Here is a 20275-nt window from a genome sequence, read left to right as displayed (position 1 = left end):
TGTTGTTTTAGATTCAGGTTCTTGGAACAAAAAGCTCCAAGTAGCACGGGCTATAGTGAGCCCGTAGTGGACTTAAGAGCCTCGCTCCTGCGCCAGGTAACTGTGCACTATGGGCGTTGCAGGCTCCCATCCCTCCCTCCCACAGTGACTCGCATCCCTCCCACAGTAAAGAGTTTCCGGCGACGGCTTGAGGTACGCACAGCGTCTCTCCTACAAACATTCACGATACCTTTGAGGGGTTTAAGAAGCCACTGTTACATGGCACACACATTTAGATCAAGCTGGTCACCCGGGTTTTAGAGGAGGATCCAGAGGGAGCTTTCCAGGATAGTAAACATTACAGTAAGGCGAACAGATTGGAGCCGAAACGCTGCCAGCATTCAGAGGTAAACAGAGACCATCCCGGCCCCACGCGGTATCAACATCCTCCGGTTAACCAAAGTAGGACGAGTTCTCCTGGTTTGCAAACGTTCATCATTGTCTTTGATGACGATACGTCGAAGATCGGAGTTTTGGGGGGATAGCAGGGCACAATGTATCCTATATCATGCCATTACCAAGATATTTAAGATCAAAGTGCACGATATCAGACCTTATAGACAAAGGAACTTAATCGCGGTAGACCACAGACACAGCGAGGACCTAGAGCTTTCAGACTTTACTGACATCTGTGGGTACGAAATCAGATGCTACAAGACACTAGATGGTTTGTATCGTCTGAAGTTTGTAGTTTGTAGTTAGCGAAATATGTAATCCAACATGTTGTAGACATTAGTGCAGACGACATGAAGGCACAACTTCAGGCTGATGACATACCAATCTTTGGAGTCAAAAAATTAATGGATAGAAAAACGGAAAACTGAGTGATACAGGCGCTGCCCTTGATGGTTATCTTGAGGTTATCTTGAGATGATATCGGGGCTTTTTTTAGTGTCCCCGCGGCCCGGTCCTCGGCCAGGCCTCCACCCCCAGGAACCAGCCCGTGACAGCTGACTAACACCCAGGTACCTATTTACTGCTAGGTAACAGGGGCATAGGGTGAAAGAAACTCTGCCCAGTGTTTCTCGCCGGCGCCTGGGATCGAACCCAGGACCACAGGATCACAAGTCCAGCGTGCTATCCGCTCCCGACCGGCTCCGAGTGATACAGGCGCTGCCCTGCTTGCTTTTCTCGACTACTTTCCCCATGATCGGGTTTGGACTAACAGCTTCCTCCATAAACTAGAGGTGTACGTGCCACGTCCCACTCAGTGCTTCAGACGTAAAGGTTTTAACCATACCTGGAAAGGCTGCACCAAAGACATTATATGTGGGAAATGCTGTGGTCCCCATTACACACAGGACTGTGTCAGATATACTCACCTGCTCAAACTGTGGTGGCGATCATGTCCAACCGTGGACATCTTCAAGAGGAAATTAGATTGTTTCCTTCAAGGAGTGCCGGACCAACCGGGCTGTGATGGATATGTGGGCCTGCGGGCCGCTCCAAGCAACAGCCTAGTGAAGCAAACTCTCGCCTGGCCTCGGGCCGGGCTTGGGGAGTAGAAGAACTCCCAGAACCCCATCAACCAGGTATCAACCAGGTATTACATTACATTCACACAATGTCCTTCATTTATAGTGGCAAAAACTAAGGCTCTCCCTATCAACAACTTGCAATAGTTGTGTGAGTGAGTTGAGTGCAACTCAACCCATCATCAACCACTACCTCACACTCCTCCACAACGTTCGCTTGTACCTCATATGTATGTCATCAGCCCATCCTCCTGTGTTGGTAGTACATATAGTAACGATGACGACCATAGTACATATATACCGACGTACAGCGAAATTAAAAAGTAGAAATCTGAACTACTGAGTTGGACAAACCGAAAATTATTTTTGACTTGTGTTGCTTTGTCAAACTAAACTAACCTAACAACCTTCCTAGGCCTAATACACGATATCTGAGGCCTAATATAGTACATATATGTGCTATACTAGACCTAGGACTTTTTTTTTGTTTTTTTTAGCTCATTTATTGTAAAAATTACTTTCTACTAAGAGCTAAGTACGTACGAATTCGCGACTGTTAACGAGCGTATCTTGAGGCTATCTTGAGGCTATCTTGAGGTTATCTTGAGATGATTTCGGGGCTTAGCGTCCCTGCGGCCCGGTCCTCGACCAGGCCTCGTTTTTGTTACACACACCCCCAGGAAGCAGCCTTGTTTAACTCCCAGGTACCTATTTACCTAACTCCCAGTATGAGCCAACTCCCAGTGCTGGGAGTTAGTACCCAGTCAGTCTAGGTACCTGGTACCCAGTCAGCTGTCACGGGCTGCTTCCTGGGGGTGGAGGCCTGGTCGAGGACCGGGCCGCGGGGACAGTAAGCCCCGAAATCATCTCAAGATAACTTCATGATAACCCATCCCTGAGGCTGATCTAACAGGCAAGCCATCCACATTTACAATGACACCCAACCCAACGCAGCTACCATCGCTGAATACAAATCGTTTGAATTGCTGTGATTTGTTCAGATCCGAAACCTATATTTATGGGCTGTACAAAACGTCCACCAGACTGTACTCACCTAGTTGTGCTTGCAGGGGTTGAGCTCTGGCTCATTGGTCCCGCCTCTCAACTGTCAATCAACTGGTGTACAGATTCCTGAGCCTATTGGGCTCTATCATATCTACACTTGAAACTGTGTATGGAGTCAGCCTCCACCACGTCACTTCCTAATGCATTCCATTTGTTAACTACTGACAGGGAAAAAGTTCTTTCTAACGTCTCTGTGGCTCATTTGGGTACTCAGTTACCACCTGTGTCCCCTTGTTCGCGTACCCCTCGTGTTAAACAATTTAACCTTATCTACCTTATCAATTCCTCTGAGAATTTTATAGGTAGTGATCATGTCTCCCCTTACTCTTCTGTCTTCCAGAGTCGTGAGGTGCATTTCTCGCAGCCTTTCCTCGTAACTCATGCCTCTTAGTTCTGGGACTAGTCTAGTGGCATACCTCTGAACTTTTGCCAGCTTCTTATGCTTGCCAAATTACGGGCTCCATGCTGGGGCCGCATACTCCAGGATTGGTCTTACATATGTTATACAAGGTTCTGAACGATTCCTTACACAGGTTCCTGAACGCTGTTCTGATGTTTTCCAGCCTCGCATACGCCGCCGATGTTATTCTTGTTATGTGGGCTTCATGAGACAGGGTTGGTGTGATAATTCCTAGATCATTCTTTCTGTCCGTTTCATGAAGGAATTCTCCCATTCGGTATCTTGTGTCTGGCCTCTTGTTTCCACTGCCTAGTTTCGTTACCTTACATTTACTCGGGATGAACTTTAGTAGCCATTTGTTGGACCATTCATTCGGGTGGTCTAGGTCATCTTTTAGTCTCATGCTGTCTTCCTCTGTCTTAATCCTCCTCATAATCTTTGCATCATCAGCAAACATTGAGAGGAACGATTCTATACCATCCTTTCCTTACCTTGAGGTGTTTCCGGGGCTTAGCGTCCCCGCGGCCCGGTCGTCGACCAGGCATCCTCGTTGCTGAACTGGGCAATCAGGCTGTTTGACGCGGCTGTTCGCAGCCGCGTCAGACACAGTGTTCAAGAGAGAACCTGATAAACACCTCCAAAGGATACCTGATCAACCAGGCTGTGACTCATACGTCATCAGGCTGCGAGCAGCCGCGTCCAAAAGCCTGGTTAACCAGTCCAGCAACGAGGAGGCCTGGTCGACGACCGGGCCGCGGGGACGCTAAGCCCCGAAAACACCTCAAGGTAACCTTTGCAAAAGAAAAAGAAAGAAATAAAAAATGAGAGAGAGAGAGAGAGAGAGAGAGAGAGAGAGAGAGAGAGAGAGAGAGAGAGAGAGAGAGAGAGAAAGAGAGAAAGAAAGAGAGAGAGAGAGAAAGAAAGAGAGAGAGAGAGAGAGAGAGAGAGAGAGAGAGAGAGAGAGAGAGAGAGAGAGAGAGAGAGAGAGAGAGAGAGAGAGAGAGAGAGAGAGAGAGAGAAAATAATAATAATAAAAAAGGAGTCCAGCTCTTTGCATATGGCCACAACGAAACATTCCTGGACATGGATATTCGACCCAAACAATAGTGCGGGAAATGTACCACCTTCCAGAACTGTTGTGTGCCCGAAGAAATGTTTGACAGCATCACACGGGTGAGTTAATTAGAGCATGTAACAGTGGTTGACGTTATGTGGGTGGAGACTTGTGGTAGGGTACCTCTGACCTACCAGACTTGTGGTAGGGTATCTCTGACATACCAGACTTGTGGTAGGGTATCTCTGACCTACCAGACTTGTAGTAGGGTACCTCTGACCTACCAGACTTGTAGTAGGGTACCTCTGACCTACCAGACTTGTAGTAGGGTATCTCTGACCTACCAGACTTGTAGTAGGGTACCTCTGACCTACCAGACTTGTAGTAGGGTACCTCTGACCTACCAGACTTGTGGTAGGGTACCTCTGACCTACCAGACTTGTAGTAGGGTACCTCTGACCTACCAGACTTGTAGTAGGGTACCTCTGACCTACCAGACTTGTAATAGGGTACCTCTGACCTACCAGACTTGTAGTAGGGTACCTCTGACCTACCAGACTTGTAGTAGGGTACCTCTGACCTACCAGACTTTGCCAGGGAGATGAGGTAAGGTCACACAAGCCTCACCTCGTGTAGTTTCAAAGGTTGGCAGGCTAGTCCCTTTTTCCAAGAAGTTACAAGATTAAAGACCTTTAGTTCAACGGACCCAGTAGGGATTGAGGGATATAAAAGCAGGAGACCAAGCTGGTTACACCGCCACAGCACCGCTCCTGTGCCAGGTAAGTACATTGCGGGCTCACCATTTCAAGTTCAAGTATGTTTATTGAGATAAGCAATAAATACATCTCAAAGGGATAGAGTAGCTTAGGCTATTTCTACCCCCCTGGGCTCACCATAGCCCGTGCTACTTGGAACTTTTGTTCAGAGTAGCTGAATCTGAAATAAGAACAGCAGCAGCTGCTTACAAGTTACGGGCTATTCATGCCCGTGCCACCCAAAAGGTGGCATAATCTTTATCAATCAATCATCTGGTTACAAGAGTCAGAGTATGTGTCATCTGGAGTCTGCTGTGTCACACCCCAGACAGGAACACCCCAGACAGGAACACCCAAGAGAGGAACACCCCAGACAGGAGCACCCCAGAGAGGAACACCTCAGACAGGAACACCCTAGACAGGAACACCCCAGACAGGAACACCCCAGACAGGAACACCCCAGACAGGAACACCCCAGACAGGAGCACCCCAGACAGGAGCACCCCAGACAGGAGCACCCCAGACAGGAGTCTGGGGTGTAGTGTTGGGCATCACAGGGGGAGGGAAGGGAACTATCAGGAGAAAACGTCAAGCCATTACGATTATATAGCACTGGAAAGGAGTCAGGATAAGGATTTAGGATATGATAGGGGAGGGAGGAATGGTGGCCAACCACTTGGACGGTCGGGGATTGAACACCGACCTGCATGAAGCGAGACCGTCGCTCTACCGTTCAGCCCAAGTGGTGGGGCAGAAGACTGACGATCTGGTGTCTACACGGAAGCTTCATCCTTGCTGTATCTGGAGTGAGTACTGGTCCCTTATGTTCTAACATCACACGTGTTGATCATTCTATTGCCTTGACAGGGAAGATAGACTAGGATTTTGATACTGAAACTAATTCAATAAATTTATATTAAACTGTCCATCTGGTATGTGCATTCGTTCCTGCTTCTTTATTTCTACAGAGTGGCCAGACCCAAGTATCCTGTGGGCATCTTACGATAGTAACGGTTGATTGATTGACAGTTGAGAGGCGGACCGAAAGAGCTGAGTTCAACCCCTGCAAGTACAACTAGGTGAATACACATTTTGGGCTTGTATCGAGGTCCCTCTCAGGTCGAACTAATGACCTTGTTCAGGGAGCAAGGTCATTAGTTGACCTTGTTGACCCCCCCCCAACAACAGTTGCCTAGCTTCAGAGTACTTTTTTACCGACAGGTGAACAGGTATATATATACTGTAGATGAAAGGAAACGTGCCCAACCATTTATGCTCCGCCCGGGAATCCAACCCGGGATCCCCCGATTGTGAGTCGGGGATCCTGGCTCGCTGTGAATACATCGTCGCTCCTGATAGGGGAGGTGTGGCACCTCCTCGCCACCCTCCTGATAACTTATCTTTAAAGCATAACGCCAGTGATATCTGACACCCGCCACGATAACAGCCACTCCTCAGGGTCACATAATGGTCTGATAACAGGCCGAGTCAAACTTACAATGCTTGTGTTGCTCTGAATTATGGTGGAATGCTGGAGCTCTTTGTGGAGATTTGGTACTCCTATTGGGTCCACGAGGCTGTCTGTGTTGGCAGGCCACAGGGCCGCCATGATACCAACCCAGTACTTTCCTTACTATTCATTCAACGTCTGATTCACTTTTTTTTTTAGTTATTTACTATGCACCCCATACCCATCCTGTGGGGGGTGGTGCAAAGGGTTCAAGAGGCACACAGTGAGATGAGGAACTGAACCCAATATATATATTGTTATGCTTATCTTCTGCATAGCTGTAGATTCTGCCTGTTCCTTTCGACTGCAATATCTGTATGCAGGCGATGAGTCACAATAACGTGGCTAAAGTATGTTGACCAGACCACACATTAGAAGGTGAAGAGACGACGTTTTGGTCCGTCTTGGACCATTCTCAAGTCGCTTGTGACACAATCAACTTGATAATGGTCCAGGACGGACCGAAACGTCGTCGTCCCTTCACATTCTAGTGTGTGGTCTGGTCATCAATATCTGTATGTTCCAACATCAAGAAACAAAATCAATTCGTGTCAAAACATATTGTCTAGACACACCTCCTCCCTACCTTCCACGGGAGCCGCGAACCTGCAGTCTCGCCGGTAATCCAGACGCCACCAACAAACCACCATAAGGGTCATTATGCTGCCTCATAAAGACTCGGGCTCCACTACGGGCTCACCATAGCCCGTGCTACTTTGGAACTTGTGTTCTAAGTAGCTGAATCTAAAAACAACAGCAGCGTCCAGTACAGCAGATCTTCTAGTGCTCAGGGCCTCCGCCTCACTCCTCGCCCCCGAGTGACGGTAGACTGATTGATTGATGAAGATTAAGCCACCCAAGAGGTGGCACGGGCATGAATAGCCCGTAAGTGGTGGCCCTTTCGAGCCATTACCAGTATCAAAAGATGATACTGGAGATCTGTGGAGGCGCAACTGCACCCTGCGTGACGGGAGATGTCTCCCGGACCAAGTGGTGACCAAATGGTCTGGACGGTAGACGCTCATAGCACTCTGTATAAAGTATTACCTTCACCTTTCTTATTAACGTAAATTAGCATGTGTATATTATTCTTTTGATTGTGTTTTAGCTAAGTGATTAAGGGGTTTCGTTTTCATTAATTTTTACTTATTATTTTGTGTAAAATTATTATATTTAATGTTTAAAGTTTTTATTCTCTCGTTTTTTGCCCGCAATTGATACACCGGAAAGGACTCAACAGTTTTATTTTAATTAATCTTTATTCTTTTTTATTAATGTGAGATTGGCGCAACACCTGGCAGGATAGTACTACTCTATTCCAGATCACGACACAATATTATATTAGTGTGTGTGTGTGTGTGTGTGTGTGTGTGTGTGTGTGTATGTGTGTGTGTGTGTGTGTGTGTGTGTGTGTGTGTGTGTGTGTGTGTGTATGTGTGTGTGTGTGTGTGTGTGTGTGTGTTTGTGTGTGTGTGTGTTGTACCTAGTAGCCAGAATGCAGTTCTTGGCCTACTATGCAAGGCCCGATTTGCCTAATAAGCCGAGTGATTTTCTTTATTTTCAATAAATTGTTTCCTATTGGTTTATTATAAGTATTATTATTATATTATATTAAGCACATAAATTATTGATTTAGTTATGTTAGGTTAGGTTAGATTAAGATAGGTTAGGTTAGGTTAGGTTAAGATAGGTTAGGTTAGGTTATATATCTACGTTAGTTTTAACTCAAATTAAAAAAAAAATAGCTCATACAAAATTAAATGAATATCTATCATTTCATAAGAACAAAAATTAGAAATATATATATATATATATATATATATATATATATATATATATATATATATATATATATATATATATATATATATATATATATACAGTATATTATATATATATATACATACACACAAAGGCTGCATGAATGCGCAAGCCATAATCACTAAGAACTCTCTTTTTTGACCCGACCAGGATTCGAACCCATGCCGCACAGGATCATCCCCTGACGTACAGGGAACCTTAACCATTACACCAATGATCGTCTATCACCATCCAATAAAATGACTCTCACCATACAGTCCTTGAAGTTGCTTCCCACCTCCAAAGAAATCCCCTCAACGGTAACTGATGGTTGATGGGTTGCGAATGATGGGAGATGGATATTAGTGCTACCGAGTTCTGGTACGCTTGATCTGGGGAAGGTTATGGATTTGTGTTCCGTGTCGGGCCTGGGAGCCAATTCCTTCGGCTCTGTGTAGCTCTACCCCCTCTCAAGTGGACGTGATCTACCCCACTTGATCATTAGGATTCTTGGAGATGCTTCACTCGTAAATATCAGCTTCAGTTGTCTAGTTTTCTCGTGATACAGTACAGTATATGACCCCAGCCTGTACACTTCTACCAAATCTCCTTTTACCTCTCGACGGCATAGCCCTCTCAGGAAATCGACGGATACCTGGTTAATACCTGGTTGATGGGGTTCTGGGAGTTGTTCTACTCCCTAAGCCCGGCCCGAGGCCAGGCTTGACTTGTGAGAGTTTGGTCCAACAGGCTGTTGCTTGGAGCGGCCCGCAGGCCCACATACCCACCACAGCCCGGTTGGCCCGGCACTCCTTGGAGAGAAAACTATCTAGTTTCCTCTTGAAAATGTCCATGGTTGTTCCAGCAATATTTCTTATGCTCGCTGGGAGGACGTTGAACAACCGCGGACCTCTGATGTTTATACAGTGTTCTCTGGTTGTGCCTATGGCACCTTCCCTCTTCAAATCAGGCAGATTTGTCCTCTTAACTGCATACATTCTGCCTTGGTTTCTGCTGGTATCTCGGTTAGTCTCTGAATTATTGTCGTTCTCTCCTTTTGAATTACCATCCTTGTCTGTTGTTTCATTGACTGTGAATTCGAGAGTCACACTCAGACTCGCTCTCAGTCTCTCTCTCTCTCTCTCTCTCTCTCTCTCTCTCTCTCTCTCTCTCTCTCTCTCTCTCTCTCTCTCTCTCTCTCTCTCTCTCTCTCAGAGTGTGAGGAAGGCGAGGCACACAAGGATGGCAGGGTGGGCGAGCCAAAAATACTGGAGTCAAAACATTACCTCACCCCGCCACTCCACACAACCTACCAACCCATCCACACAACCCAACCCCACACAACCCAACCCACACAACCCAACCCATCCACACACAAAGGGCCTCCCGGCTGAGTAGACAGCGCTCGGGGGTCGTAGTCCTAAGAGCCGGGTTTGGATTCCAGGCCGAGGCAGAAACAAATGGGCAGAATTTCTTCCACCCTGAGCGCCTCACCTAGCAGTAAATAGGTACCTGGGAGTTAGACAGCTGCTACGGGCTGCTTCCTGGGGATATGTACTAACCTAGTTGTGCTTGCTGGGATTGAGCTTCGTTTCCTAGGTCCAGCCTTTCAACCATTAATCAACAGGTGTTCAGGTTCATGTACACATGTACTCACCTAATTGTATTCACCTAATTGTACTTGCGGGGATTGAGCTCTGGCTCTTTGGTCCCGCCTCTCAACTGTCTAATTAACTGATGTACAGATTCCTGAGCTTACTGCGCTCTATCATGTCTTCATTTGAAACTGTGTATGGAGTCAGCCTCCACCACATCACTGCCGAATGCATTCCACCTGTTAACTACTCTGACACTGAAAAAGTTCTTTCTAACGTTCCTGTGGCTCATTTGGGTATTCAGTTTCCATCTGTGTCCCCTTGTTCGCGTACCACCCGTCTTAAAGAGTTTATTTTTATCTATCCTGTTAATTCCTCTGAGAATTTTGTAGGTAATGATCATGTCTCCCCTTACTCTTCTGTCTTCTAGTGACGTGAGGTGCATTTTTCGCAGCCTTTCTTCATAACTCATGCCTCTTAGTTCTGGGACTAGCCTAGTGGCATATCTCTGAACTTTTTCAAAATTCGCATTGTGCTTGACAAGGTACGGGCTCCATGCTGGGGCCGCATACTCCAGGATTGGTCTTACATATGTGGTATACAAGATTCTGAATGATTCCTTACACAGGTTCCTGAAGGCAGTTCTGATGTTAGCCAACCTCGTGTGTGTATGTGTATTTTAGAGAGAAATATATGTGGCAAACATAGAGGAAAAATAGATTGGTTAGAAAGGTGGGGTCCAAGAGCTAATAGCTCGATTCTGCCGTCACAAACAGTAAATACACAACCCCAGCTCACCACCCCTCACAACCTTAGCTGTTAAAGTTGCAGAAGAGGTATACTTAATACCCGATTACCAAAACTTGAAACAAAACACTCTTGACTAGAGATCTGGAAATTCTGAAAATAGCAAATGAGGTTGGCAACGTTCCAAAAAGAAGGGAAAACATGAATGATTATTTTAGTCCAGTGCTGGATAAATTTATCAGAATGAGAATAATAAAGTGGATAAACTTTGTGATGGATTGGTAGTATGGATTTTAAGGGTTGCCAAACAAATCGAGTTCTATGACCAAGTTACAAGAAAGAGAAGGCTGGACTAGCTTCCTAAGAACTAAATTACAAGAAAGAGAAGGCTGGACTAGCTTCCTAAGAACTAAATTACAAGAAAGAGAAGGCTGGACTAGCTTCCTAAGAACTAAATTACAAGAATGAGAAGGCTGGACTAGCTTCCTAAGAACTAAATTACAAGAATGAGAAGGCTGGACTAGCTTCCTAAGAACTAAATTACAAGAAAGAGAAGGCTGGACTAGCTTCCTAAGAACTAAATTGTCAAACAGCATTCTGATACGCTCTCTCAGGAAACACAAACTACAGTAGCATAAACACTCTTGTAAATGACAACGATTTTTGTAATTAGACAATATAAAGGACACAGTAAACCTCCAAGCTGATTAAAAATCAGGTCTTTCAATGGACTACAGACAATCTTGAGGTTATCTTGAGATGATTTCGGGGCTTTTTAGTGTCCCCGCGGCCCGGTCCTCGACCAGGCCTCCACCCCCAGGAAGCAGCCCGTGACAGCTGACTAACACCCAGGTACCTATTTTACTGCTAGGTAACAACCACCTTTCACCCTAGGGCATAGGGTGAAAGAAACTCTGCCCATTGTTTCTCGCCGGCGCCTGGGATCGAACCCAGGATCACAAGTCCAGCGTGCTGTCCGCTCGGCCGACCGACTCCATATATAACAATAACAACAACATATTTAATGTGGACAAGTTCCAGCTCCTGCTACGAAAAAACGAAACTATCAAAACGGAAACCACATCAAATGCACTCAAACCACAACACTGAACAGACATTTTCAAGAAAAAACTTGATTGTTTCCTCCAAGGAGTGCCGGACCAACCGGGCTGTGGTGGGTATGTGGGCCTGCGGGCCGCTCCAAGCAACAGCCTGGTGGACCAAACTCTCACAAGTCAAGCCTGGCCTCGGGCCGGGCTTGGGGAGTAGAACAACTCCCAGAACCCCATCAACCAGGTATCAACCAGGAATATAGAAGGTTTGGGAGGAATGTCAAAAGACTATTTTTGAAGAACACGATAAAGTAGCATTTATAACGTTAAGAAAAATGACAGTCTGGATAACAAAGATAACAAGAGACCACCGATGATACAATTAAGACACTAGTGCTCTCCAGGCAGGAACAGTGTTGCACATTAACAACCCTCAGTAGACAATAGTGAAGTTCTCGCAAACAGGATCAAGATCATTTGGGGTTTACGGCTCATGCTCGGTGATGAAATGTAAATGTAATATTTTCCCTTGTAAATTGATGTAAATATGATCTTTAAATTGCATGTTATTTAATAAAGAAAACAAAATATACAATCTATCTTGACCGATTACAATTTTTGAAATCTATACATAGATTTATATAGATCTATCTACAGTATTTATCTAGATAGAAATCTAGAGCAAGGGTTCCCAAACAACGGCCTTGTGGGCCATATCCGACCTGCTTAAACATTTTATCCGGCCGCAGAAACTCAAAATATATACATATAAAATATGATACCTGGTTGATGGGGTTCTGGGATTTGTTCTACTCCCCAAGCCCGGCCCGAGGCCAGGCTTGACTTGTGAGAGTTTGGTCCACCAGGCTGTTGCTTGGAGCGGCCCGCAGGCCCACATACCCACCACAGCCCGGTTGGTCCGGCACTCCTTGGAGGAATAAATCTAGTCCTTGGAGGAATAAATCTATGCTATGATATAAATCATTTGCTAAGGACTATTCATTTATTTATTATGTACCCCATACCCGTCCCGTGGGCGGTGATGGTAAGGGGGGTTACAGAGGCACATAATGGGTTCAGGAACTGCTAAGGTTTGACACTCATTATTTCAACACCATACGTGTGTGATATGGTATGATCCATACCTGATCATCCAGGCTGTGATTCCTACGTCAGGCTGAGAGCAGCCGCGTCCAACAGCCTGGTTGACCAGTCCAGCAAACAAGAGGCCCTGTTCGACGACCGGGCCGCGGGGACGCTAAGCCCCGGAAGCACCTCAGGTTTGTATAGTACTTTTTTAACTGTGGACCGTCGTACATATATTGGCGTAATAGACAATTAGACAGTAGAATTTGGTACTATTCCCTTGATAGAGTCTTGGGGAAAAACAAAGCTAAAACCTAACTTAAATATTCCTAGGCCTAATATAGTGCATATATGCACTATATTGGGCCTCAGATAGCATATAATAGGCCTAGGATGGTTAGGTTTCATTAGCAACAAATACAAATCCTTCCGGTGTGTCCAAATGCTATAGTACTAAATGCTACTTTCTAACTATCCATTACGTCAATATATATGTACTATGGTCCACATGATTACTATAAGTACTCTCTAAACAGGAGGATTGGCGGCATAATATATCATCTCCCAGTGTGACGGCTTCCTCCTTGGTCATTGTCGAATTTCTCTTTTGTTCCGAGTCATATCGCGCTCACTCAGCCCGGCCTCCTAGGACAATCGACTTGAGAATGGTCCAGGACCGACCGAAACGTCGTCGTCCCTTCACCTTCTAGTGTGTGGTCTGGTCAACAGGGCTTCCCAACATCAGGAAATTGTCGTACTAAAGTGCCCTTATCATGACCTACCAGAGGACCCAAAACAGAAAACGGGGCAGTGTGTCAATTTCGAGAGCCGCTGCCATTTTCTAGTACGGCGGTTTCTGGCCTAAGGGGGAGTATATGCCAAAATGCGACGTTTTATTATGAAAAAAATCAAATAAAATTTATTCATTCTTATAAAAAAAAACATTTTTTTTAGGCCCGCAAACAAAATGAGTAAAATATACGATGTGGCGTTTGTACTGAAACGTTTGGAGACTCCTGGGGCCAGATTCACGAAAGCACTTACGCAAGCACTTACGAATGTGTACATCTTTCCTCAATCTTTGACGGCTTTGGTTACATTTATTAAATTGTTTACGAGCATGAAAACTTCCCATACAACTGTTGTTATTGTTATAAACAGCCTCCTGCCCGCCAAACACACACCGAAACTACGACGTTGCTAAAACGTTCGAACAAATTTTAACACTTCCTAACCAGTTATAACAACCAATATAGCAAGTTGTAACAACATTCTAATACGTCATAAACACGTTAAGCCAAGATGTAACAACTTTATTACAAGTTGTAACAAGCGGAAAATAGAGACAGTTTCGGTTTGTGTTTCCAGGGTGGTGCTTCGGAGCTCATTAACTGTTTAATAATTGGAAACAGAGCCGCCAAAGATTGAGAAAAGATGGACAGGTTCGTAAGTGTTTGCGTAAGTGCTTTCGTGAATCTGGCCCCTGATCTAGAGCACAGCACAGATTATATTATATATATATAACTTTTTAGACACTCAACCCACCAACTTCTTTATGGCTTTGAAGTATGGTGTAGTGGATACAGCGTGCAACTGCCACCTTGTTGGCCAGTGTTCGAGTCCCCTGGTGGGTTGAGTGTCTAAAAAGTTATAAACTTCAGCTACTGGAATAGGGTAGTCTGTGCATTTATATATATATATATATATATATATATATATATATATATATATATATATATATATATATATATATATATATAACTGAAAACTCAAACCCCAGAAGTGACTCGAATCCATATTGCCAGGAGCAACGCAACTGGTATGTACAGGACACCTTAATCTACTTCAACCATAACGACCGGACAAAAACTGATGGTAGCCGAGGCTATTTGTCCATCAGCCCGCCGGCACTCGGATGGTAATCTTGGGCATAGTATTTGATCAAATCACCTCATTCTTTGGGGCACACCTGAGGAACACATATGCGAACAAGCCTGAATGATCCCCAGGACTATATGCAACTGAAAACATTGCAGTTGCAACTATATGCAACTGAAAACTCTCACCCCAAGTGGGGTGTGAGTTTTCAATTGCATATAGTCCTGGGGATCATTCAGGCTTGTTCGCATATGTGTTCCTCAGGTGTGCCCCAAAGAATGAGGTGATTTGATCAAATACTATGCCCAAGATTACCATCCGAGTGCCGGCGGGCTGATGGACAAATAGCCTCGGCTACCATCAGTTTTTGTCCGGTCGTTATGGTTGAAGTAGATTAAGGTGTCCTGTACATACCAGTTGCGTTGCTCCTGGCAGTATGGATTCGAGTCACTTCTGGGGTTTGAGTTTTCAGTTATATATATATATATATATATATATATATATATATATATATATATATATATATATATATATATATATATATATATATATATATATAATTCTATTTGCCAGAGCCAATCTTATGTCACCCAACGGGCCTGACAGCTGAGTGGACAGCGCTCGGGATTCGCAGTCCTGAGGTTCCGGGTTCGATCCCCGGGGGAGGCTGAAACAAATGGGTAGAGTTTCTTTCACGCTGATACTCCTGTTCACCTAGCAGGTACCTGGGAGTTAGACAGCTGCCACGGGCTGCTTCCTGGGGTGTGTGTGTGTAACCAAAAAGGAGGCCTAGTCGAGGACCGGGCCGCGGGGACGCTAAGCCCCGAAATCATCTCAAGATAACCCAAGATAGACAAAGAACAGGATGTTGAGGGTTTTGTTTTAGTGTGAAAACCGTTGAAAATCCCGCCTCACAGAGATAGGTGGAGGCAAGTGAAAGCAGAGCTCTGAGGGCAAGCCTGGCGACATTAGGATATAACCGATGGACAGCACTCTACACATGTAGACCAACCCGTCCTCTTAAAAAATAACGTCACTTTTGGCTGGTATGCGCGGCACTATGGCCAAATTTGGACGTAATTTGAAATGAAATCGCCTCACAAAAGTGACGTACTGTTCCGTTTTCTGTTTGAGTCGTCTGGCTTACTCGGCAAGCTTAGAAGAGGCAACTTTCCATCAACGTTTTTCATACCGTTTTGAAACTTTATGAGAATTTCCTGCCCACCTAACCTATCAGAGGACCCTTAACTTACTGTTGTTGAAAAAAAAATCCCAAATTTATTTTCATTTTCAAATTACGTCCATATTCGGCCATATGGGTAAACGGCCAAAAGCGACGTTCTTTTTAAGAGGATAGGTTGCTTACGTCGTCACTACAAATGAGTGACAGCACTATGAAAATAGGTCACATACTGCGGAATCGTTTTGCAGATCCAAAAATTCATCCCAGTGTTCCTAGGGGAATGCTTGATGTATCCTGGTTTCATACAACAGCTGCCTCTTCTCCTGCTGACCTAGAAATTGCGTGCATAGACGAGAAATTGCTGACTTAGAGAGCGTGCAAAGATACTTTACTTATGGAGTGGATTCTAGCAGTAATCTAAATTATTGGTAGTGATTATAAGTTCTAAATCAGTATTTTCTAAAGCGCAGGTGTGTCTGTAATGATATTGATATGCCTATGCTTTAGAGGTCGCTATCATACTTATATTTTATATATCATATTCATGATATTTATGGCATCATATCTGTAATGATACAGATACCATTACAGTGGTACCAAAGTGGTACAATAACAGCAGTACTTGATGTGGCAAATGTTACAATGGTGTCATTTCGGTAGTGTTGCATCATTAACAATGTGAATGATATCATGGCTGGAAATGGGAACAAACCCGTTACTGGCAAACCCGTTATCAGTGCCGGAAAAAAAATTAAGTAGGTAAAGGCACAAAGAAATCACATTAACGTCGTCTATCAATGAGATAATCTATTTGAGCCATGCAGAGGATTCGAACCTGCACCAGGGGGTACACTCCCACGCACACACCTCAAACCACTGAACCACAATACGCTATAAGCAATGTAACTTGGGATTCAACTGAACCCACAACGGGTCTTGAGGTATCGAGTCGATACCATATCAAGTTTTTATACTTGGAAAGAATAGATTGGGCATGGGAGGTGGGTTGGTCTTGGAACACAATGTGAACCTGGCCATGGGTGTAACGAATCGATAAATGAAAAGGGTGAGGGATGATGATGAACAACATAGAGGGAGAAGTGAGAGGGAGGAGAAGTGAGAGGGAGAAGAAGCAATGAGAGGGAGTAGAGGAGAGTGAAAGGGAGTGTGTAAAGGATAGATAGAAAAAGGGATGAAGGGTAGACTTAGAGGGACAGAACGGGTAGAGGAGAGATGAGTATAATGAATACAAAGAGTTAAAGTAAGAATTAGAGTAGACAGAGGTAGAGAAGAGGTAGAGCTGCCACCATCTGTTCATTGGGTTACCACACAAGGACTGGAACGTGTCTCTGTTCAACAGTTAATAAAATCAATGTTAATATTTCAGGAACTACAGCCATGTAACTCAATTACTAAGTCTTTTAGTAAGTAATCTTGAGAGTGCTCTTCACTCCAACTTTCATCAGTCAAGAAATGGATCCAAGATCTTAGGGGTCAGATTTTAAGATAATTACTCATTACAAATGAGTAATATTTTAAATAAATGCTTTATCTCTGTGTTTAGTAAAGAACTTAACTTTATGCTGACAGCCAAACAATTCTATAGTGTTGTGAAGAGGACTGGTTGACTAGTTACTAGGGAGGACGTTATTATACAGAAAAATTAAGCCAAACCAGTACCCAGGTCCGGAAGAGGTGTTTGCCAGGGTGCTTAAAGAATGTAAAGATGAACTGTGTGTGCCCTTGTCTTGCTTATTCAGGAAATCATTAGTCGGGCAGAGTACCGGAGTCGTGGAATTGAAATTGAGACGATTTGCTAATATGTTACCAATGTTAAAGAAAGGAGACATATCACTTTTGTCAAACTATCAATTTGAGAGATGGAGAAGGGCCTCAAAATAGCACTATCCTTATGGTATATTACACAAATAGTCTAAGAAATAAAATAAGCGATTTAAATGTTCGTCTGCACAAAAAAATAGATATTATTGAAATAACCAAAACATGGATAAATATAGAAAAGAAAGAATTATATAATTACAAGGAATTTGTTCCATATATCAAGAACTGTTCCCAAACCTGTATTTACCCAGGTCTACCCTGAATTTAAATTATCCAATTTATATATATATATAATTTTTAGTTATATATATAAATATATAAACCTGGACCGGGCCGCGAGGACGTTGAGCCCCGAAATCATGGCAAGGTAGGTAACCTTAGTTCTATTTTGTAACGATATTTACAATTTTATTTATATATGAATCATAAAATGTGTGTGTGTGTGTGTGTGTGTGTATTATATATATATATATATATATATATATATATATATATATATATATATATATATATATATATATGTCGTACCTAGTAGCCAGAATGGACTTCTCGGCCTACTATGCAGGGCCCGATTTGCCTAATAAGCCAAGTTTTCCTGAATTAATATATTTCCTCTAATTTTTTTCTTATGAAATGATAAAGCTTCCCATTTCATTATGTATGAGGTAAAAAAAATTTTATTGGAGTTAAAATTAACGTAGATATATGACCGAACCTAACCAACCCTACCTAACCTAACCTATCTTTATAGGTTAGGTTAGGAAGCCGAAAAAGTTAGGTTAGGTTAGGTAGGTTAGGTAGTCGAAAAATAATTAATTCGTGAAAACTTGGCTTATTAGGCAAATTGGGCCTTGCATAGTAGGCTGAGAAGTCCATTCTGGCTACTAGGTACGACATATATATATATATATATATATATATATATATATATATATATATATATATATATATATATATATATATATATATATATATGCCTCCACAGTTTCCTTTATTCTCATGTTCTTAAGTGAAATAAAAACCTAATTTTTGTATAAACATACACCCTTCCTCAAGGTGTTATCTTGAGGTTATCTTGAGATGATTTCGGGGCTTTAGTGTCCCCGCGGCCCGGTCCCCGACCAGGCCTCTACCCCCAGGAAGCAGTCCGTGACAGCTGACTAACTCCCAGGTACCTATTTACTGCTAGGTAACAGAGGCATCAGGGTGAAAGAAACTCTGCCCATTGTTTCTCGCCGGCGCCCGGGATCGAACCCGGGACCACAGGATCACGCGACCAGTGTTCTGTCCGCTCAGCCACCGGTGTTGTGTACAATGTTCTGAAATGAGCCAGAGAGATATGGACAAGAACTCTGAGGGCAATGGTAGTAAAGTAATGAGGTGGGACCCTAGAGCTGAAGCTCAATCCTCGCAAACACTGTTACAGGAGAGGGGGAGGGAATTAAAGGGAAAGTGCCAAGCCATTACGACTATATAGCACTGGGAAGGGGATCAGGATAAGGATTTTGGATAGGACTGGTGGGCAAGGAATGGTGCCCAACCACTTGGACGATCGGGGATTGAACGCCGACCTGCATGAAGCGAGACCGTCGCTCTACCGACTAGCCCAAGTGTAACAGGAGAACACGCCAACGGATGAACACACGCACGCATATACACGCACATGGAATGCATTAGGCAGTGATGTGGTGGAGGCTGACTCCATACACAGTTTCAAGTGTAGATATGATAGAGCCCAATAGGTTCAGGAATCTGTACACCTGTTGATTGACGGTTGAGAGGCGGGACCAAAGAGCCTGAGCTCAACCCCCGCAAACACAACTAGGTGAGTACATGTAAAAGGGAGTCTTAAGAGTTAAGACCTAAAGAGAGTCTTAAAAGTCTTTAAGAGTCTTAAAAGGTAGAGTTCAATTCAAGTTCAAGTATGTTTATTGAGATAAGCAATAAATACATCTCAAAGGGATAGAGTAGCTTAGGCTATTTCTACCCCCCTTAAAAGGTAGACCTAAAACTCGCCACCGCATCAGGGAAGGACTGGTGCAAAAAGGGTGAAAACTGAGAGTTACGAACCTTGAGCGGGAAAAGCGGAGACCCTGGTGGACCAAATGGGGGAGGCGGAGGCCGACCGCCCACACCCTGACCACCACCCGCCTCCTCCTGCAATAAAATATGACCTGACCTCACCACAACCTGGCAATGTGGGACCCCCAACCATCCCTAAGCCCCTACATCATAATAATATTTGACCCCATACATGCCTTACGGGTTATTCATGCCCGTGCCACCTCTTGTGTGGCTTAATCTTCATCAATCAATCCATACATGTGCCATACACAGTCTTCCCAAGGAATACTACAAGGATATACATTCACTAACGACTCTATCCATGCCAGTCAATTACATGAAAATAAAATAACTGGATATAATGAACACCAAACTACATATCAGACACGATAACGTTTCGGCCCGTCCAAGACCATCATCATCAGGTCAGAAACGTCGACGTTTCGTCTCTTTCTGATGTGTTCTGGTCATTATATCTGTAGCCGTATAATGTGACTGATAGTCTCTACTGGGATATACTATAAATAATCTAAATGAAACAGTATTTATATATTTATATATAAATACTGGCAATGTGGAAATAGAAATAAAAATAAAAATGAGACTAGAAATAAAAATGAATTTTGGAGAAGTGATTTTTGATTTACCTCCAACAGTGAAGCGTAATGTACGAAAGATTGAGAAAATTCGGGTTAGAATTATTAATCTTACTTTTTCGGTCATATTTAAT

The 20275-nt window shown here is 43.8% G+C and overlaps 1 protein-coding gene across 1 annotated transcript in view; it reads right to left on the bottom strand.

Annotated features, from left to right (window-relative positions):
- The window catches only part of LOC123763412 (uncharacterized), a 605113-nt gene that overhangs the window by 340445 nt on the left and 244393 nt on the right, over positions 1-20275 (bottom strand). The window contains exon 2 of the mRNA XM_069303202.1: positions 19552-19638. Within this exon, the coding sequence (XP_069159303.1) occupies positions 19552-19638 (87 nt within the window). The remainder of the gene's footprint in view (positions 1-19551; positions 19639-20275) is intronic.

The sequence above is a fragment of the Procambarus clarkii genome, chromosome 49 (genome assembly GCF_040958095.1).
Source record: "Procambarus clarkii isolate CNS0578487 chromosome 49, FALCON_Pclarkii_2.0, whole genome shotgun sequence".
NCBI lineage: Eukaryota > Metazoa > Arthropoda > Malacostraca > Decapoda > Cambaridae > Procambarus > Procambarus clarkii.
Note: the sequence above shows the minus strand (reverse complement) of the source record. Positions and strands in the feature narration are given on the sequence as shown.